Below are 22,911 nucleotides of genomic sequence, written 5' to 3' on the forward strand. Positions count from 1 at the left end.
TATATATATATATATATATAAAATTATATCCTCATAACAACTCTATTTGCAGATGGTAAAACTGAATTAGAGAGGTTAAGTAACCTGCCCAAAGACATAAAGTTATTTGGGAACAGAACTAGAATTCACATTCAGATAGTCTGATCTATTCTTAGATAATGCAACCTCCCTTTTACCAACTAAGTACATTACAGGCTTCTGGACTGACTTGGGCTAATTCCGTTGCTGTTCTGTTCTTTACATAATTCAAAAGGTTCTCAAAAGGTAGACTTTGGGCCAGAAACAGCTCAGGCCTGTAATCCCAGCACTTTGGGAGGCCAAGGCAGGTGGATCACTTGAGGTCAGGAGTTCAAGACCAGCCTGGCCAACATGGCAAAACCTTGTCTCTACTAAAAATACAAAAATTAGTTGGGCATGGTGGCATGCGCCTTTAACCCTAGCTACCTGGGAGGCTGAGGCAGAAGAATCGCTTGAACTCAGGAGGCAGAGGTTGCAGTGAGCCGAGATCACACCACTGCACTCCAGCCTGGGCAACAGAATGAGACTCTATCTCAAAAAAAAAAAAAGAAGGCAGACTTTTGAAGCTCCCTATTGAATAGGGGTAAGGAGAAAGAGGGGAAGGGGAGGGGGAGTTTCTGTCTAAGAAATGCTCACCTGAAACTGTGTCACCACCTGAGGGGAATGGGTTATTCAAAGCACCCTGGCATTTCTCCCCATACCCATGCTGAGAATCAACTGCTTTAGTGAAGCACGTTTAAAGGGAATATGCCATTATTCAGAGATAAAGGACCACAACCTGAACAGCTCTGAGTTCAGACCATAAGAGGTCACCAGAAAGTCCTCATTTCTTTTCCAAGGATAGAAGCTCTAAGACACAGTCAAAGACCAATTTGACTTCTTGTCTTTGAGTCATTAATAAGTTAATATGAAGTCAAATAACACCTTTCTTTAGATAAAAGTAAACGACCTGATAAATGCATAAAAGTGAAAAGATTTCATTCAAGCTTAACATCAAAAAGTATCCCATTTTTTGCTCAACATTTCACTTAAAATTCTTCTACACCCATTTAACTCCTTGTATTTTACTTAACACTGTAATCCCTAAGAAATGTCTGAGCTCCAGTGACAAAGCAATTCTTCTAAACTCCTTATCAATCTTTTAAAGTACTTTAAAAATAGCATGTCAATGCTGCGTTCTATGCCTTATCTTATAAATTCAATTAACATCATTCTGCTTTGAAAATCATCATCCAATGTACCACATGTAGAACATTTGCTTTGCTGTTTTACTTAAAAACAAGTATTCTTTTACTGTATAAATATTTAAAAACTCATTCAAGTACCTGTATAATATTTCAATAAGCCATACCAGCAAACTTACAAATTAGTATTTTAAAAATCATCAACTAAGTTCAAGAAATACATAAGAATGAATAGTGCTTGTTGTGTAAATACCAAATTACCAAATTGCATGCTTACATTTTGAATACTAGAGATAAACGAGTATTAACTGAACAAATCCTGTATGCCTGCTTTTTATATACACAACTTAAACTTTGTGTTCATTTAGTCAAAATGAATGTAAATTTTATAAAAGTATTTTATTTTATGAAAAAAGAGTATCACTTCAATGAAATAAATTGGCCTACTGAACATCAAGAGATGTGTAGTCTATGATAAATTAGCTGTTTTATTTAAAACTGTATATGTAATCCAATTTAAGCCAAGTCACAAAAGAATCCCAAAGGAATAAATGATATAAACTATGTAAGATTCTGAGCCTTCGATGTGGATAAACTTTCCTGAGAAATTATATCTACTAATTTTAAAAGTTGCTAAAACTAAATGGCAATGCAGGATATACATTTACTGTAGAAAGACTTCAGATTCATTCTGCCTATCTCGTTCTTTTAAGTGCTTGTGAGAATGTATGTGTGTACGTATGTATGTTTTCCATGCAGGGCAACATCTAATAAAATGACCTCAAAATGGAAGGTACTGCCTGAAAAAATAATCTGAAGCAAAGCATGTGAATATTGCTCAATGTGTGACTCTCCAAACTTTTACTTTTTTCTTATAATTTCAGTAAAAGACTGTAAGAGTTTTACCCAGAAACACTAAGCTTTGCCCCAGAGAATAAATGTTTATTCAGGAAAAAAAAAAATCATAAAACCTGACATAATTTTAAGTGCTCACAATATTTTCAGTTCTCCCTCAAAAGCAAAACTAATTATCCTCACCCTGAATATGGATAGGACTTTGTAACATATACCTAAAACGACTTGGTGTCATTGGATTTGAAACTAAGCAGTGGGCAGAAGCTAGAAGCACTTTGAAGACAGTTTTAGTAAGAGCCTGAAGAGTCATGAAAAAACTGTTAGAAGCCTGATAGCCTTTAAGAAAGTTTCAGGAAGGTAAGGGAAATATTAGAAAGCTGGAGAAAAGGAGATTCTTATGTGGTGGCAGAAAATTTAGAAACATTGTTGTATTAGTTCATTCTCACACTGCTATGAAGGAATACCTGGGTAATTTATAAAGAAAAGAGGTTTAATTGATTCATAGTTCCACATGGCTGGGGAGGCCTCAGGAAACTTAAAACCATGGCAGAAAGCACCTCTTCACAGGGCAGCAGGAGAGAGAACTGCTGAGCAAAGCAGGGAAAGCCCCTTATAAAACCATCAGATCTCCTGAGAACTCATTCATTATCACAAGAACTGGGTGCCTCCCACCAGGTCCCTCCCATGATACATGAGGAATATGGGAACTACAATTCAAGAGGAGATGTGGGTAGCAACACAGCCAAACCGTATCATTCTGCCCCTGCCCCCTCCCAAATCTCATGTCCTCACATTCCAAAACACAATCATGCCTTTCCAACAGTCCCCCAAAGTCTTAGCTCATTCCAGCATTAACTCAAAAGTACAAGTCCAAAGTCTCATCTGAGACAAGGCAAGTCCTTTACAGCAGCACCCCACTACCATACCAATTTACTGTATTAGTCCATTCTCACGCTGCTATAAATACCTGAGACTGGGTAATTTATAAAGAAAGGAGGCTTAATTGACTCACAGTTCCACATGGCTGAGGAGGCTTCAGGAAACTTACAATCATGGCAGAAGTCAGCTCTTCAAAGGGCAGCAGGAGAGAGAAGTGCCGAGCAAAGAGTTTTGGAAAAGCCCCTTATAAAACCATGAGACCTCATGAGAATTCACTCATTATCATGAGAACAGCATGTGGGTAACTGCCCCCATGATTCAATTACCTCCCACCAGGTCTCTACCACGACACATGGGGATTATGGGAACTATAATTAAAGGTGAAATTTGGGTGTAGCCACAGCCAAACCATATCAACTGTTGACTATAGGAACCAGAAAAGTAACAGGAAAAGCAAAAAATGTACCTAATGAACTGGGTGGTCTAGCAAAGCATTTAAGATGTTGCCTGGTTTCTTCCTGCTGCTATAATCAAACACAAAAGGAGAGAGATAAGCTTAAGAAATGACAACTAAACAAAAAAGGGACCAAAGACTTGTCCATTTTGTAAATCTCCAGCCTCTACAGACAGCAAACCATGCTAGTTATGAGACAGCTTCCAAGCAAACTTCAAATCCAGGCAATAGTAAGGAAATTATGGTAAAAATATCAAGCTGAAAAGGTGACTATAAAATCCTTTAAGATTTCTGAGAGATCCATGCAGTTCCTCAAATAACAGGGCTTCTAAGAAGCTTAAAGGCATTGTCCCTGCACAATCTCATCAAGAGGCCAAAATTAGGGAAACAATTATCTCAACAAAATTTATGAGTGTAGATTATTCTAATGGAGTAAGCTCCTATAAATCTCATTTATAGGAGACCCAAAAAGTGTTTTTGGCAGAAACACTACCAGCATTGACTGCAGAGCACAGAGATGCATGAAATGGAAAGAGGGGCTTTGGACTCCAAAATTTCTAACCACAGGAAGCAGGCTAAGAAAACTATCTAGCTCAACACACAGGCTACCTTCCATGAAAAAGGAAGAACTCAGTGAGCAGAGCAAAAAAACAAAGAACATAGAAAGGAGCCATGAAAAACTATGCTGAGGTAGGAATAGAACTTAGTTTTAATGAAGAAACTGCTAACATTTGCTTGGCTGGATTCCAAAACCGCTATGGAAATTTTCTATGCACTCGTGTGCACTTCCTGTCTTCCGTTTTTTTAAACAGAACTACCCACAGTGATATAATTTTATGCCTGACCCACCATTGTATGTCAGCTACTCAGGGCGGTGGGGGTGGGTTAAGAAACTTACCTCTTTTGTTTATAGGTCTTCAGATTGAGAGGAACTGGACCTAAGGAACATTATCTCTATCTCAATGTAATTTAGAAGATGACATTCTAGATTTTGAGCCGATATTGTAAAGAAATAATACTTAGGGTAGATGGGATAGTGCGTGTATTTTGCATGGGCAGGGAATGTAAATAATGTGCGGCCAGAGGATAGTCTGAGCTAGTTTTAAAACATAACCATAAATTCTTTGGCAATTCTCCCCTCAAAAGGTGGAGCCTCATTCCTACTGCCTTGATTGCAGGCCAGACCTAGTGACTTCTTTTTTTTTTTCAATTGAGGTGAACTTCATATACAAAAAATTAACCATTTTAAAGTATACAAATCAGTGACACTTAGTACATTCACAATGTGCAACCATCTCCTCTATCTAGTATCACATTTTCATCACCTCAAAAGAAAATACTTTACACATTAAGGAGTCGCTCTCCATCCTTCCCTCCTTCCCACCTGCTGCCCACCACAATTGGGTCCTGTCCTGGTCTCTGGTAACCACCAATTTGCCTATAATTCAATTGTAAGTTGTAAGAGTTCTCTATACAGTTTGCTTGGTTTTTTTTTTGTTGTTGTTGTTTGTTTGTTTTTAAAAACAGATAGGGTCTCATTATGTTGCCCAGCTAGTCTTGAATTCCTGGGCTTGGGCAATCGACCCATCTCAGCCTCCCAAAGTGCTGGTATTACAGGCATGAGCCACTGCACCCAGCTTCTATACATTTTGGATACTAGCCCCTTATCAGAAGCATAATTTGTAAATATTTTCTTTCATCCTACAGGCTGTCTTTTCACTTCTTGATAATTTATTCTTTTATGCACAAAAATGTTTAATTTTGATGAAGTTCAGTTTATCTTTTTTCTTTTGTTACTTCTGCTTTAGGATCATTCTCTAAGAATTCACTGACAAATCCAAAGTCATGAAGACTAACCCTATGTTTTCTTCTAAGAGTTTTAAAGTTTTAGCTCATACATTTAGGTTGCTGATCCAGCCAATCAGATCTTATACTAAAAGGCTGCTGTATTTGATAAGACACAGAGGTCTAATTTCATTCTTTTACATGTGGCTATCCAGCTGTCCCAGTACCATTTGTTGAAGAGACTGTTCTTTTCCCATTAAATGGTCTTAGCAACTCTGTTAAAAATCAGTTGGCCATAGATTTATGGGTTTATTTCCAGACTTTCTATTCCCTTGGTCTACATACCTATCCTTAAGCTAGTACTACACTGATTTGATCACTACAACTTAATATTAAGTTTTGAAAACAGGAAGTGTGAGTCTTCTAATGTGGTTCTTTTTTGATATGTTTTGGCTATTTGGGGCCCCTTTTTATTCCATATGAATTTGAGCACTGACTTTTCCTCTTCTGCAAAAAATAACCTGGAATTTGGAAATGGATCTTTAAAATCTGTGAACTGCTTTGAGAAGTACTGCCATCTTCACAATATGATGTCTTCTAATCTCTGAACACAAGATATCTTTCTATTGATTTAGGTCTTTTATTTTAGCAATGTTCTGTACTTTTCACTGTACAAGTTTTTCACCTCCTTGGTTAAATTTATTCCTTAGGTATTTCATTCTTTTGGATGCTATTATAAATGGCATTGTTTACTTAAATTCCTTTCTACATTTCTCATTGCTGGTGCCTAGAAATACAACTGAGTTTTGCGGTTGATGCTGTACCCTGAAACTTTGCCAAATTTGTTTACTAGCTCTAACAGATTTAGATGGTTGACAGATACCAACCAGGAAGCTGCTCTAGCTCATGGGGAGCTGAATAAAGGTATCTGCACCAGTCCCTCAGGGAACCACCAGACAGGTCAAAATGAAAACTACAGTTTTGTTTTTCAGAACAAGGTTCTTATTGTCCCCCTCCTGGCACCAGTGAGCTACACCAGGAATATGGGTTGCTGGCCCCATAGCTGCTGCTGAGCTAGAAAATAAAGGATTCTAGGTATATAAGCAAAAATGTCATAATGCTTTCTTATCAAAATCTGGCAGTCTTCCGGATGCTGTAAGTTTTCTATCAGATTACAGAGTTATGCAAAAGTTGATTTGTCAGTTTTTGCCAGCTTAATTAACAGTTGCTTCTGTGGAGATAATCGATTCTTGGAACTCCCTGCTCCACCACTCACTTGCTTTTAAAAACTAGAATGGGCTGGGCGCAGGGGCTCATGCCTGTAATCCCAGTACTTTGGAAGGCTGAGGTGGGTGCATCACCCAAAGTCAGGAGTTCAAGACCAGCCTGACCAATATGATGAAACCCGGTCTCTACTAAAAATACAAAAATTAGCCGGGTGTAGTGGCATGAATCTATAGTCCCAGCTACTCAGGAAGCTGAGGCAGGAGAACTGCTTGAAACTGGGAGGTGGGGGTTGCAGTGAGCCAAGCTCATGCCACTGCAATCCAGCCTGGGCAACAGAGCAAGACTCCGTCTCAAAAAAATAAATAAAATAAAAAATAAATAAAAGTAAAATAACACACGACCTGTGACAGAAGTGACAGTATTTAAGACTCGCTGAGACTTTACAACACATAAAAGAGCCGAAAGTCCTCTTTCGTTCTCTCTCTTGGACCACTCACTGCCTGAGAGGCCTGAATGAGTCATCGTGGAAGTGAATCCTCCAGCCCTTGTTCAAGCCTTCAGATGACTGGCCAGCCTCTGACGAACATCTTAGACTGCAATCTCAATAAGAAACCCTGAGAATCCTCACCTAACTAAAGACCCTCTTGAAACAGCAATCTACAAATACCCCCATGATAATAAGATGTGTGTTGTTTTAAGGTGCTATGTTTTGGGGGTAGCAAGATCATTTAAAGCTGAGACTCAAAAGAACCTAGCCCAGGCTCCAAGAGTTCTAAGGGAAAAGAGTGTTTTCAAGGCCACAGAGTATGAGCACATGCAAAGGCCCCTGAGTCAAGGAAAGATCCTTAAGCATGTTAACAACACACAGTAATAAAAATCTGAAAGATTAGTGTGAGCTTAAGCTGCAGCGAAGGAAGGAAAATGGTGATAGAACGAAGATCACCCAAAAGGGGCAGAAAGAAACGCAACCAATGACTGTAACAGTATTAAATAAGTAGAATAAAAAGCTGAATAATAATGATGCATAAACGTACGCCTTTGAACGGCCACAAGAAACAACTAGCAAAATTTAACAATTTAAAAACATTAACTGAGAGAAATCAAAAGAAATTAGGCTATCATCCACACAGCGAATCCAGCGGTAGGAAACAGGAAACCCCGAGGGCAAGAACCGGAAGGGTCTTACATCTCCCCATATCACCGCTACCTTACGCTTTGTAGTAATTAATGCACAATGACAACCCCGAAAAAAATATCTTTCTTGAAGACACTATTTACCCTTCTATGGACTATGAGTAGTGAAATTCATTGGTGAAAGCTTTTAAGTCTAGAATAGCAGGCTTCAAGTATCTCCTCACTAGGTATTCCATGACATGGCGCAAGATAAATACAGGCTCATGTATGCTGGCATATCTAAAGAACATGATTATAAGTCAGCTCTATGAAGATGCGCATTTCTCCTTGTCACTGGGCTCACCCATGTGAAAAAAGGTTTAATAATTGGTAAAAACAGTAAAAGAATGTTCAAAAAGATTCCAACTGGCATAACCAGTTTCTGAAAAATTAAAAACTGATTTAATTAAGCAAGAATAATTCTATTTAGATAGGCAGAAAGATCGTGAGATTTTTTTAAATTGAAACTTTTATGGGAGAACACACTGTTATAAGAATACATTTTCAATCAGGTAAAGCAATACAAATAATACACGTGTTTTCAGATTTTATGACTATTTGAATACCAAGGGTTATTCTCCTCTATATCTTTATCCAGAAAAAAAATAACTTGAAACACAGAGGCAAAAAATAATTAGCAAGGGATAGAAGCATCAGACACTACAAGCCAGGTGCAGTTGGCTCACACCTGTAATCCCAGCACTTTGGGAAGTCCAAGTGAGTAGATTACTTGAGGTCAGGAGTTTGAGAACAGCCTGGCCAAAAGGGTGAAACCCCATCTCTATTAAAAATACAAAAATTAGCCAGGCATGGTAGTGTGCGCCTGTAGTCCCAGATACTCATGAGGCTGAGGCAGGAGAATCGCTTGAACCCGGGAGGTGGAGTCAAGATTGCAGTGAGTCAAGATTGCGCCACTATACTCCAGCCCAGGTAACACGGTGAGACACTGTTTCAAAAAAAAAGTATTAGACACTACAAAATGTGGTAAATAAATACAACTATTTTATTTCGTTATTTAAATGTAGTAACACCAGCATAAAGTAAAAGGAACTAATGGCTAGTTTAATATGCCAGGCCCTTTTACGTCCCACCTGCAACTCCTATTCTGCTATGGTACGCTTTATCTACAGCATAGCTGGCGACCAGTTAAAAGAAAATTCCAGAAGATATGACACAAAATTGTCCAAATTCAAGACAATATTTATTTAACAAACCCAGAGTTAGTATCAACTAGATACTAGGTACTGTGCAAGTTCATCCTATCAACATTACATTCCAGTAATCACTAATTCTTAAGACATCAGAAAAAGACAGCAAATGTATAATGCAAACCAAATATATTTTGAGATTCAAAGAAAAAACATATCTTACTTGTATAATAAAACAGTAAGTGCTTTTATTTAAAGAAACAGAATTATAGAAAAGTAACTCAGCAGAAAAAAATCAACTTTTTGAAGATAATTACAAACCGAATTTTCTTCTTCCTCTTCCAGTTCTCGTTGCTGTTCCTCATGTCTTTTAGCTTTAATCTCCATAGCTTCTGTGATCAGGTCTCTTAATATTGATACAGGTTTTGCATTCTTGATAAAAGGATGCTAAAAAAGTAGAATTCAATGGTATAAATTCAAAAGATTTTTCTGAATTATAGCTAACAAATGTGAAAACAACATGTAAATGTTAACCAGGATCACAGGCTTCAACAATTGTTTTTTCATCTAGAATTAAATGTATAGGTTAAGAAAATAGAATATGGCCACTGCCTAGAAATAAAGAATTTGCTTTGGGGCTTGTTTTCAAAAAGAAAAAAAAAAACTTAAAGCACACATACAAAAATACAACCCTGTAAATAAAACTACATTATCCTTAAAGATCTAATTGTCCAAAGGAAGTGTACATTAGGAGTAAAACAATTAAGTTAAAATATGATTACAGATTATATTACACATAAAAATAAACTTATTTTGGTACTGAGTTACAGAATTTAGTTAATCTTAATAAGCTGACAGCCAAAATCAGGGGCCAAAAAAAAAGCAACTATTTTGTTACTTCTTTAACATATTTTCTGTTTTACTGTATCTTAAGTAATTTAACCTCTTCCAAAGACAAAAATATTTTTTCAGAACATGAATGCTGCCTAATTTCTTTACCATATATAAAATAACTTGTCACTTTTAAAAAAATATCACCCTGATCTAGCTAAAATAGCTAAGCTCTCTACAATTCTGATAAAGAGAAGGAAAACCATCAGAATAGACCTAGGTTTTAAATTTCTTTTTACTGAGAAGGAGGGACACGAGAGAAAGTAGAGTGAAAGGTTATAATTTGGGATAGATAACCTAAATTTGGGGCAGCAATCAGTTTCAGTAATTTTCATAGTTATATGTCAGTAGATAGTGTCGGGTAAAAGTGACCTGAGTGAGTGCGTGAGTGAGTGAGCGAGCGAGTTATTTGTTTGTTTTTTGTTTGAGACAGGGGCTTGCTCTGTTGCCCAGGTGCGAGGACAATGGTGCAATCATGGCTCACTACAGTCTCGATCTCCTGGGCTTAAGTGATCCTCCCACCTCAGTCTCCGTAAGTGCTAGGAATACAGGCATGAGCCACTGCACCCAGCCCTGAGTTATTTTAATAAACACCAATAGAACACAAAAATATATTCAAAGACAAAAAAACTGTGCTGAAGAAGAAATAGATATTTGAAAGAGGCTTTTAAAATGGCAAACACATCATTTGGGACAACCATAAGAAAGAACTTTTTCAGAGTACAGAAATATTAAAATCAATTGTAAAGAACCAGTAAATTATTTTAGAACAGTTATAGATTAATCTTACCAGATAAATTAAGTCCTGTTAACATATCTGTGGTAGAGACTCCTGGTCATACACCAAAATAGAGTTGTGGTTGGACCTATAATTGCCCAACTGGATCCTACATTTCTCAGCTTAACCCATTCAGGTAGTTATATGCGACTAAGTGAATGTGGGGGGAAATACTGTGTTCCATTTCCTGGCTTGGGCTATGGAGGGCTCCTTGTTACTAATGGATAAGGGTGAGAGGTCAGGTTCTCCCAGAGTCCTATACTGGTACTGTGGGGAGTAGTCTCATTTTAGCTGATTGGTGGTGAAAGTCGTGACCCTTCACCAGACTGCCTCTGACCCCACTCCTCAGTTAGGGAGGGGATACTTTCTACACTGCCTTGTGGAGATGAAAGCCTTAGCTTGACACTCAGTCTTCTCTGACAGCACCTCAGAAGGACTGGACAGCCTCAAAAGGGTGGAAGTCTAGGTTCTCCATTTAGCCTTTGCTGGTGGGGTAGGCCATAGTTCTCTTGGTGGTGTCTGGATAGAGTAGAATGGTTATCGTCTGAAAGTTTTCTGTCTTACTAGGCTGTCCATTTCTCCGTCCTTCTGCTTGAGAGAGCAGGTTTTTAGTTTGTGTCCAATGTTGTTTCTGGGTTGTTGGCTTCTCCACTACTCAGTGTGGGATAAATGAGGTAAAAAGAAACCCCAGGGAACTCACAGCTATGTCTTTCCTTGGGTCCCACCATCTTTAGCAAGTCTATTGCCTTCTTTCCACCTTTCAGTCTTTTTATGCTTGTTTTATATACTTATAATGTGCAAGGTTTTAGCTGTACTTTAATAAGGACAGAGAAAAATATGGTTACTCAATCTGTCTAGCAAAAGAAATCCCTTCTTCAATTCACTTTAAGCACTTGTTTTATCTGAAATGTTTTTATATAAATAATTAATTTTGAACTCTATCAGTTTAGAAATTGATAATTCAGAACATGAACAAAATTTAAGAGGAAGTATTTCAGATTTTAAAAGAATAAACTTTTCAAGCAGTCTTAATTTTTAAAATACATCATCAAGAATGTGATAGGTTGATCTGCAGTAATTTCTGTCTTCTCATTACTTTAGGTGGTTTAAGAATCCTCACCCTCTTTAATTTTATTTTAGATACATTTAGAAATAGGAAATCTATTGCCTTTTANCAGTAATTTCTGTCTTCTCATTACTTTAGGTGGTTTAAGAATCCTCACCCTCTTTAATTTTTATTTTAGATACATTTAGAAATAGGAAATCTTTATTGCCTTTTAGAATCTGGTACATTCATCTTTTTCTTGTTGAAATACTTTACAAAACCCTTCATATAATCAGCCCCTTGCCTGACATAAATATTATATATATATTTTTTAGTTTCCATTTTTCACCGTTCATGTATTTTTTTAAGTTATATGTATTCAAATCATCCATTTTTCTTTTGTTTTATTGCACTAGAATGAATATATAAATATTCTCCTATGTTAATCCCTAGTTCTTTCCTATTTCCCTTTTTCGTTTTTGTTTTTTTAACATTTAAGACCTTAATCTATCTGGAAATTACTTTGGTGTGTTGTGGTGAAGATCTAAGTTAATCCTCCCAACACCCCCCAAAGGCGGGCAGTTATCTCAGCACCATTTTTACTTTAAGTTGTTTCTCCCTCACTGATTACAAATGTTATCTTCATGATATGCTAGTTTCCTTTGTATATTATATACCATTTCTGGGCATTCAATTCTGTTTCATTATTCTATCTCATACTGGCGTCATATACTTTTCCAAGCATTTAACAAAAAGATGTAATTTGTTTATTAAACATAAAATTTGATTTTTCTATTAAATCAATCACTATATAATTCAGATAATGTTTATCTTTATTTTTTGCCTATATTGTTTCTCAGTGACTGAAAACGGAGTATCAAAATATCCCAACTTACTTATTTAGATCAACCTCTTATGTCTTTAATTTGTAACATACAATGCTGTATTAATATACCAAGTTTATAACTATATCTTCCTTTATATTATGTTTTTTATCAATATTAAGTGACTCCTTCCTCATTTACTGATTTCTGCTGTCAATTTTGCTTTTTTGATCATGTTATTCATAGTATCTTTTTATGAGTTTTATTAAAATTTCATTGCCTGTTTTTAACTTTTAACCCATTCTTTTAAGTATGCCTCACACAGAAACATGAGTTGGATTTTATATAAGTTTGTAAGTTTAGCTCGTGTAGAAAGCATGGAGTTGCGTTTATCTTATGAACTAAGTGAACCATTTAGTACTTAACTAAATATTATTTAATAAAAAAATTAACCATTTATGTTAGTTTATAATTATATGCTAATGCCATTTTTATAATTGTTTTACATTATGTAAAACATAAATGTTTTATCATAATATTCTATCATAAATGTTTTACATTTGCCATCTTGTTTTTTCTGCATTCTTTTTTACGTTGCTTTGCAGTTTTAATTTTACCTGCTGCTAACCTTAAAATGCCTTTAAAAATATACACATAGTCCCTGACTTACAAAGGTTCAATTTAGGATTTTTCAACTTTACAATGCTGCAAAAGTGATATGCATTCAGTAGAAACCATACTTGGAATTCTGATAGCTGATACTTTCCCAGGCTAGTAATATATGGTACAATACTCTCTTCTGGTGCTGAGCATGGAGGTATTAGTAAGTCCCAGCTCCCAGTGAGCTATGCGATAATGAGGGTAATTAATCAATATTCTATAGTGTACTGTGTTGTCAGCATTTCTTGGATAATGTGTTTTGTGTTTTCACATTCAATTGTATCTACAAAACACTCAACTACACTAATTTATGTGTTCTGGGCATGTTTTTGGTAGGCTAGGCTAAGCTAGGATAGGTGTATTTTAACATGTTTTTGACTTACAATATTTTAAACCTTCATTGGGGTTGATCAGGACCTAACTCCATTGTAAGTTAAGAAGCACCTGTACTTAAAAAATTGGCAATTTGTCTGATAAAACTTCTCTTCTGACTCAAGAATACTCAAATAATATGGTCTTGCTCTTCAAGTACCCTTTTAACTTTATTAGCCACTTCCTCTTTGTTGATCAAAACCATGTCTGCAGCAGTTATACAGGGAAAGCACAAGTACAAATGAAATTGGACATACTGAGATTTTGAGATTAAGAATGTTAAGCTCTATAGACTAACTGTAGCATGACACTATTGTGAATTCACAATGAACTGCATAAAAACAGGGTTGCGGTAAACTGGATGAACCAGATAAGTATATTGGCTTTTCTTAAAAATAACTGCAGCTTAGAAGGGTAGTTTATACATTCCCCTGAGAAGATAAAGTATGATGTAGTTTGAAATTTCTATACTTTGTTAAAGAAATGTAATTCTGCTGGTTTCTAGTTTCTGTAGTGTTGGTCTTCTCTCGCTTTTGTTAATATATAATCAGTCACTAAATCCTTCTCATTCTTTCATCAGATTTACTATTTTCTATTTTGGCAACTATTTTTTTAAACTCAGGTCCTTAACAATTCACACCTGTATTATTACAGTGCCTCCTCATTCTATTTATACACTTCGTTGCAATATTATGCTATCAAAGACATTCTTTTCTTACATTCTCCTGTTTACATATGTAAGTAAAGTGGCTCTCAGACAAAATTGAGGCATCTCATCCTAGGCATCAGTATACCCTTCTTACTTTACTGTTGTCTGTATCTAAACTCTGACACTATTTCTCTAACTGGTGTTTCTGCTCTGGCTAAGCAGATCTTACTGTGTTCTAAGATATATCTCCCATTTTTTTGTCTTTGTTCATATTGTTCATACCATTTCTCCTCCCTAAAATGACCTATTTCTTCTGTAGGAGGTATCTGTGATTATCGTATCCATTCTTCTACTTTTACATTTATTAATCATATAGGCTGTGCATCATGAATGTAACTTCTATATTGTATTGTAATTTTTTAACATTTCTGTCTTTCATTTCTCAAAGAATATAACTTGTTTTTTGTGTGTTTTTGGGGTGTGTGTGTGTGACCTTTCTACTAGTTTGTCAAAAATTTTTAGAGTAGGACAGGAGTCTTTCCTTTCTTATTGCTCTGCTCTCCTCTAGGACACTGTCTTTGTTTTTATAGCTGTTTGAAGTTGCGTTGTAAGTACCTCTGTTTTCCAACTTGACACAAACGGAAGAGATCATGGAAGACTGGTCACTGACTTTATTTATTTATTTTGAGACAGAGTCTCACTCTGCTGTCCAGGTTGGAGTGCAGAGGCGCGATCGTGGCTTGCTGTAATCCCCATCTCCCGGGTTCAAGTGATTCTCCTGCCTCAGCCTCCCAAATAGCTGGGACTGCAGGCATGCACCACCATGCCTGGCTAATCTTTATATTTTTCGTATAGACGGGGTTTCACTATGTTGGCCAGGCTGGTCTTGAACTCCTGATCTCAAGTGATCCACCTGCCTTGGCCTCCCAAAGTGCTGGGATTACAGGCGTGAGTCACCGTGCCTGGTCACTTACTAACTTTAGATTCCAGGTTGCCCACCAGCAGGTATAAGGATCATCTCCAGATCGGGAACTCCAGTGCTAACAGACTGAAACTGAACCTTGTCTTTTAACATCTCTAGGGTTTTAATTTCTTTATCTTTAAAAACTACTAAAATTTCAACTTAATAATCTCAAAGGATCCTTCCCATCTATGATTTTTAAAAATTTATACAATATTCTGTGTCATAGAAAATCAATCACTATTTTTAAAATCCATCATGAATTTTTTTTAAATATTGTTTCTTTGTTTACTGGAAATGAATATGGTATAATCTGTACATGTAAGCTATAGATATATGTCAACAAAAATTTGGCAATCAGATTGTCCACTAAGAGTTAAACTATGATTTAAATCAGGGGTCCCCAACCTCTAGCTGCAGACTGGTACCTGCTGTGGCCTGTTAGGAACTGGGTTGCACAGCAGGAGGTGAGCAAGCATTACAGCCTGAACTCTGCCTGCTGTCAGATCAGCAGTGGCATTCGATTTTAACAGAAGCACAAACCCTATTGTGACCTGCGCATGTGAGGGATCCACATGCTCCTTATGAGAATCTAACTAATGCCTGATGATCTGAGGCAGGACAGTTTAATCCTGAAACCATCCCACCTCTGCTCATCATCCATGGAAAAACTGTCTTCCATTAAACCAGTCCCTAGTGCCAGAAAGGCTGGAGACAGCTAATTTAAATCATAACAGATAAGACATACAAAACTCTTTGAAGAGACAGAATGGTTTCTAGGCTTCCTGCCAAATAAGACTCTAATGAGGCCAAAGATAATTATCCTATCCAAAAAAAAAAAATTTAAATCAGAAGTTTGTTAGGTTAAATACACACATATTACCTTTACTATGTATGTATTAAGTACTGGATACTAGGAATCTAAAGGTAGTACCCTTTGGACTACTTTAAAATACATATATATTTCAGCAGGGCGAGATAGCTCATGCCTATAATCCCACGAATTTGGGAGGCCAAAGTGGGCAGATTACATGAGCCCAGGAGTTAGAGACTAGCCTGGGCAACATGGCGAATCCTGTCTCTATGAAACAGACAAAAGTTAGCTGGGTGTGGTGGCATGCATCTGTAGTCCCAGCTACTCAGGAGGCTGAGGCAGAAGGATAGGTGGAGACCAGGAGGTAGAGGTTTCAGTGAGTGAGATCATGCCATTGTACTCCAGCTGGGGCAATACGGTGAAACCCTATCTCAAAAAATATATGAGCCGGGCACGGTGGCTCACGTCTGTAATCCCAGCACTTTGGGAGGCTGAGGCAGATGGATCACTTGAGGTCAGGAGTTCGATACCTTCCTTATCAACATGGCAAAACCCTGTCTATACTAATAATACAAAAATCAGCCAGGCATGGTGGCACACACCTGTAATCCCAGCTACTTGGGAGGCTGAGGCATGAGAATCACTTGAAACTGGGACGCAGGGGTTGCAGTGAGCTGGGTGCCACTGCACTCTAGCCTGGGTGACAAAGTGAGACTCCATCTCAAAAAAACAAAAAATTAAATTAAATTAAATTAAATTAAATTAAATTTAATTTAATTTAAAAATACACACACGCACATACATATATAATGCATACATATATTTCAAATGAATATTGACAATATTTCAAAATAAATGTTTTAATCAACTTTTGGGGAAAATAAATCTTTACCATCTAAACCATTAATTTTGAAAGGTAATATTTGCACATAACCCAAATCTCAAAAGTCTCATAAACAGTATTCATCAAAAAGCAAGTCTCCATCCCAGTCCTGCCCCATCCATAGTTAGTTACCTTCTCTGGAGGCCATTTTTTTTGCTTATTTTTCTAGAGATACTCCATTATAAGCATTAAGATAGGTATATATGTTGTGTGTACGTAGGTGTATTTTTCCAATCACTCTCTTTCATGGACTTTAAATTGTTTCCAACTTGTTCACAGATATTTAGGATCTTTCCAATCTTTTAAAATTTCAATGTTCTATGAATATTTTTACACATATGTTATATCACACATGGTTAAATATTTCTGTAGAATAAATTCCTAGAAGTGCAATTGTTGGATCAAAGAATATATGGATTTTTATTTTAAATAGATATTGCTGTACTGGCATCTATGGAGATTGAGTACCAAGTTACACTTTCATAACAATAAACATTATACTTAAGAGCATGTTTCCCATACCCCTCAACACATCCTTTTGGAAAAACAGGACTTTGGAAAGTTACTTTTTTTTTTCCTTTTTTCTTTTTTTGTCCTTTTAACCCAATGATTCTTTTAGAGACAGAGAAGTCACTTTTACAAGAACCATGTTTTCATTCTTTTGTTACTTAACAATAGAAATCATTTTGCAAATATCAAGTTTTGTTAACGTGAGACATGCTTATTATTAGTTGAAAGTTCTAAGGCTACTCTGTTGGGAAAATTAAGATTCACAAACACCTATTATAAATATTAAATTATTTCCATTTGCATTAAATTTTAAGGTAGATTTTAAAATCTACTGACATTCTGGATACAAAGTCTACTTACAATTATTCTATCAAAAAAAAAGTGAAACTCTGAAGCTCTTCCTTTAGATAATCCTGTAAGTGATATTTACAATGTGATAAACCCTTCAAGGAGTCCAGGGATCTTGTACTTACATATTTTATAGTGGAGCAAAAAGTCAAAGGATAAATGCTGAGTCAAGGAACAGAAGGAAAAAAAACATGAGAAATCGTAACTATGAAGACAAAGATTCCTTTCTGAAAGGAAAATGCTTTGGAAATTTTGTTTTAAAACAACACTGCAGGGAATGAGGGGATGAGAGGGGAAGAAAGAAAAGAAGAGAACAAAGAGGAGAGGTAAGAGGAGGGGAATGGAGATTTACATCTTTAGAAATCAGTTATGAAACACACAGCAATTCTGGCCAATGTCAGAAAGCTGAAAGGTATGAAGAAAATATCCTTCCTTTCGAGGCACAAGCACTGACCTGTAAAAGTTGTGTTGCAGTAGCTCTCTGCTCAGGATTCTTCACCAAACACTTTTTAACAAAATCGGTGAAATCATCGGACCAAAGTTCTGGCTTTCTGAATGTCGGTGGTGGATTTGTGGGAATCATAAAAATAGCCTAGTGCAAAGGAAATATCCAAAAGACAGTAAGAATCACAGTAGCACAATCAAATAAACAAATCTCTTTATCTTTTATCAGACTCTAAATTTGAAAACAAATTTAAGCTGTTCTAGGATTTCCAGTAAGTCTGAAATTCAGGAAGCCAATCCATCTGCTCCTAATGTAATCATTTCCCATTAAATTTCCTCTATTTGAATTGTAGCTCATTGAGCACATCATTCTTTATTTTACCTATTACTTTTTTTATCAGTCTCCAAAGAAGACTACATTTCTGACCCACTAACGATATTCCCTAAACAGATATATTCCCAAATTTTGCTACTACGTGCCAGATTTACTTCGTTTCAGTTTTATATAAGTACTGCTGCTTCAAATGGGTAGTAGGAGTCCAATTTGCTTTTGCAATCCAGAATATTTAAGTAAAATTACTGCTATAATATGAAATAATACTTGATAGTGCCAAGACTTTTATTTCTTTTAAATACGAGTCAAAATTTCAAATGAAAAATTTCAAAGTAATACACTACTTTAATTTATCACTAATGATTCAGTACTAATAATTTAGTGGTAATGACAATACATTCAGATAGCTCAAAATTCAAAAACCACAGAAAGACTCCATCTCATCTCTCGCCTCCTAGAGAGTCACCCTGGTATGCTTTTGCTTTTAATCTGAGTATGTTTATGACCCAAGAAGTAGATTAAAAAAACAAAAACAAAAACCTGAAGACATTCTAAATATGAAATACAAAAGTCAGTTAGGGGGCTAATGTAGATGTCCCAACGTGAGTAATAAAATGTTTTGGAAGAAATGAAGCATGAGATACTTCAAAGGAGGAACCAAGAGTACCTGCTAATAATATTGTTTTGGAGAGGTGAAAAAGGGAAGCATGAAAAATTACTCCAGAATTCAAGAAATAAGAAATAGGTACCTTAAATTGCAAGGCACTCAGGTATTTTAATAATTCCCTATATCATTTTTTTGAATGCCCTCAGAATATGCAGCCATTTACTACAATGCATTATCATTGGTTTCTAACTTGGAAAGTGAACCAAGGGACTTTCTGTGGACACAGCAGCAAAGACTCAATATCCAAGTCTGTTGATTATAGGTTAAGAGTCAATCCTTTTACCAGTATATGCATCTTCTTTCATAAAAGGTAAATTCTTTAATAGATTAGAATATTTTTGTGTACCTCACGTCATGCTATACTTATTACATCTATGGTAGTCTTTCAAAAGCAGTGTAGCCAGTATTATAAAACAATAAACATCTTTCAATCAAATATTTATAAAGCATTTTTGTGTGTTCAGAACAATGCTTAATTTAGAGGTATCAAAACAAAGGGCCACAGGCCAAATAGTGCCAGTGGACCTATTTCGTTCAGACAACATCAATCTCACATTGCCACAAGGTATGAATCTGCTGTAATTAGGCTCATTTAAACTAGGACATATGTTCTTCCTTTTGCATGAGCCCTATCTAGCCTGGCTCAATTATCTACTTTATGTGATGGTCCCTTTAAATATCAGATATTGTAAACCTGGCTATTACAGATTTTAAATAGGATACATATCTCAGACCCCCAGAGCTCACAGTTAACTTGTGGAGAAAAAAACAAACACATATGAAACAAATAGCAAACAACAGAGTGCCAAACAATGAAATTCTGCCTGCAAATAACCTAATGAAACTCAGACGGCTCCACAGTTGAGGCAGAACCTAATAAGGCTTTAAAAAATGAGTAAAATGGGGTTAAAAGCAGCTGCTAGAAAAGGCACACAAAACCACCTGCTACTTCCAACTAGAGAATAAAAATAAATTTGAACTCTCATCTCTGCAAAACAGTTCAAAGGACTTACATGAGCCCCTATATAGACTGACCTCAAACTACAGGTAAATTACACTAGATTGTCTAGATAAATATTGTTCATCTGCACTTCTGTTGTAAACTGGGGGATAACACAGTGATTTATGTCCTTGAAGCCAATGCTCTCCTTTGAACTTTGAGGCAATGAGTTGCAGTCTTATCTTCAGATAATCTTAACATATAAGGCTCACCTTAGCAGTAGCTATTAGAAACCCAAGGATAAAAAGCTTAACTCTAACTCTTATTTACCCAGTACTCTCATAAAGTGAACCTCAAATGTCACAGTCTACCCTCAAATATGCATTGAACAAGCATGAACACCAAGCATACAGTCCAAACAAATAAGTCTTAGCGTATGATCTATACCAAAATGTCTCCAGGAAAACCACTATGCCATGTATTTCCATTTTTTAAGGTTAGATCATCAATAACAGATTTTCTTGCCAGCCTTACTGTACTAATTTAACTAATTTAACCTAATAAGGAACAACAGAGGATCCTCTTAAGAATCTCCAGGTTTCATATGAGTTTATTAGGTAATAGGCCCCTTCTATAGAAAGTTTTGGCAATCAGTGGTTCACTTTAGACTAACAATTCATTCCCTTGCCACCAACCAAATCACAGGGACACACATTACAGCCATATAATTTATCTTATCTCTAACACCATTTTGATTGAAGAATGTTAGTAAAATAAATGACATGATTATCCTTGTGTTTGTTTCTACACAATGTGTTGCTTAACTACATACCAAACCTCTGATTATGTTTCTAAAAGAACTACTCTGATCACAAGTAGTTTAAGAGGCCAAGAAATCTAGGTGCTTCAAAACAACTAATTATCTTCATGCCTGAAATGTCATGCCTTAGACTGCAGGAGTACCCAGGAGATGTGGAAAGGGTTGAAAATGAGAAGTTACAATGACTGAACTTTATAATCTCAGTGGAATGAGTCAACACATGTCTGAATCTACAGCAGCTGAGTTTGTGAATGTATAGAAGTGATGGGCATGCCAGAATAACAAAGAAATTCATACCATTATTTAAGAACCTCAGATATATGAGCAAAAGGTTATCTTCACAACAAATAAATGAGATAAAGGATGAGAAAACACTATAAAACTACAAAGAAGTAACAAATATAACTGTTTCCTGACAGCAAACATAATATACAGGTAATAAGCTAAATACAATTTAAAAATAATTTCTGGAAAGGAAATAAAGTAATTACACTAATTTATAAAAGACAGTACAAATAAAAGCAAACGGTACAATGTGATGAGGCCAATACTGGACATAAGACAGAAAAACTGGCTTGAGTTCTAAATCACTACCTGACTGTGTGGCTTTAGTATCATTTTGGTTTTTTTTTCCAAGTAAGGAGGTTGAACTGGATGTTTATCAGGTCCCTTACCAGGTATAAAAAGACCCTGGCACTCTTTACCGGGTATTTAAAAACCTTGGCACTCTAACTGCCTAGCAATTGAAGGGTAAAATTATACTAAACAAATTGCTAGTTAGAAAAGGGATGGAGAAGAGGAAAAAGAGGGAAGGATAGGAAAAGACCTTTTAGATGTTTATATAAAAATGTGAATCTAGGCCGGGCACAGTGGTTCAGGCCTGTAATTTCAACACTTTGGGGGGCTGAGGGAGGTGGATTACCTGAGGCCAGGAGTTCGAGACCAGCCTGGCCAATATGGTGAAACCCTGTCTCTCCCAAAAAACAAAAATTAGCCAGGCGTGGTGGGAGGCACTTGTAATCCCAGCCGCTCAGGTGGCTGAGACAGGAGAATTGCTTGAACCTGGAAGACGGAAGTTACAGTGAGCCGAGATCACACCATTGCACTATAGCCTGGGCAACAAGAGGGAAACTCCGCCTAAAAAAAAAAAAAAAAGTGAATCTAAATTTTTATCACCACTTCCTCAAAAGCAAATATGAAATATACAGAAATTTTGAAGAGAACAGTAAATCTAAAGTGAATATTTCTCCTATAATAATGTTTCCACAGTAAGCACAGAGTTAAAGTATTGGCACCATGAACTCACAATTCACTCCAGCTCCAGTAGCAATCATTAATCTGGCCAAGAAAGGCCAATGTGCCAGCCTGGAAACCAAATTAAGGGAGAGGGTGCAGCTGGTATTCTGGCAGTACAAAGCAAATAAGAGAACCAGCTCTAGACGGCACTGGGTACATAACAGCACCATTACTGGTAACTATCTGACCTATTTACTCTATGCCTCTGTTCCCACATCTTAATATGCGAATGTTAAGGCTGTTCTGAATTTTAAATAGATTAATACATGTAAAACACTTAGAATAATGCCTGCTACAATTGTAAATGCTCAATAATATGAGCTATTATTAACCTAATTTTACAACTGAGGCTCACAAGAGTAAGCTAGCTCATTCAAGATCACACAGCTAGTAAACTGAATGTCAAAATTAGAACTCAAGTTTGATTCCTTAGCATATGCTACCTCACATTACCTCTACGTTTCCATTAAATTTCTGCTGCACATAATTTTAAGATAAAGGCTCTGTTATATACATTCAGTCTCTAGAAAAAAATGGAAAAGTATTTGTAACAAAGATGATTATAGTTTTACTATCTTTAACAGTAGAAAACTGAAGAAAAAAAAGCCAAACAATTGAGGGTGCTAAGTAAACTATATATGAATAACATAAAGTAACATATTGCCATAAAAAGTGACAAACGTGTGAATTACAAAACCACAAAGAACAGTTCTTAAAAAGCAAAAATGAGGGAGTAAAACAGTAAAGACTGCTTTCACATAAAACGACTAGTATGCAGCAATAAAACTAAAAGATGATATAGAATCTTAAAATTTAAACTGTCAATTCATAGCAGCAATTATGTACAAGATTGTATAAGTGTCTTTAAAATTTATTTTACTATGATGGCTTTTAATTTTTTTTTAACTTTTAAAATTACACTTGCAGCTAGGCAAAGTGGCTCATGCCTGCA

General features: G+C 36.2%; 1 protein-coding gene across 1 annotated transcript in view; it reads right to left on the reverse strand.

The window, feature by feature from the left end:
- Positions 1-22,911, reverse strand: part of STK3 (serine/threonine kinase 3) — a 267,782-nt gene that overhangs the window by 131,720 nt on the left and 113,151 nt on the right. Inside the window, exons 4-5 of the mRNA XM_017892571.1 lie at positions 17,913-18,050; positions 9,045-9,170 (exon numbers count right to left, since the gene is read on the reverse strand). Of these exons, the coding sequence (XP_017748060.1) occupies positions 9,045-9,170; positions 17,913-18,050 (264 nt within the window). The remainder of the gene's footprint in view (positions 1-9,044; positions 9,171-17,912; positions 18,051-22,911) is intronic.

This window comes from Rhinopithecus bieti, unplaced genomic scaffold, assembly GCF_001698545.2.
Source record: "Rhinopithecus bieti isolate Rb0 unplaced genomic scaffold, ASM169854v2 scaffold_73, whole genome shotgun sequence".
NCBI classification, from domain to species: domain Eukaryota; kingdom Metazoa; phylum Chordata; class Mammalia; order Primates; family Cercopithecidae; genus Rhinopithecus; species Rhinopithecus bieti.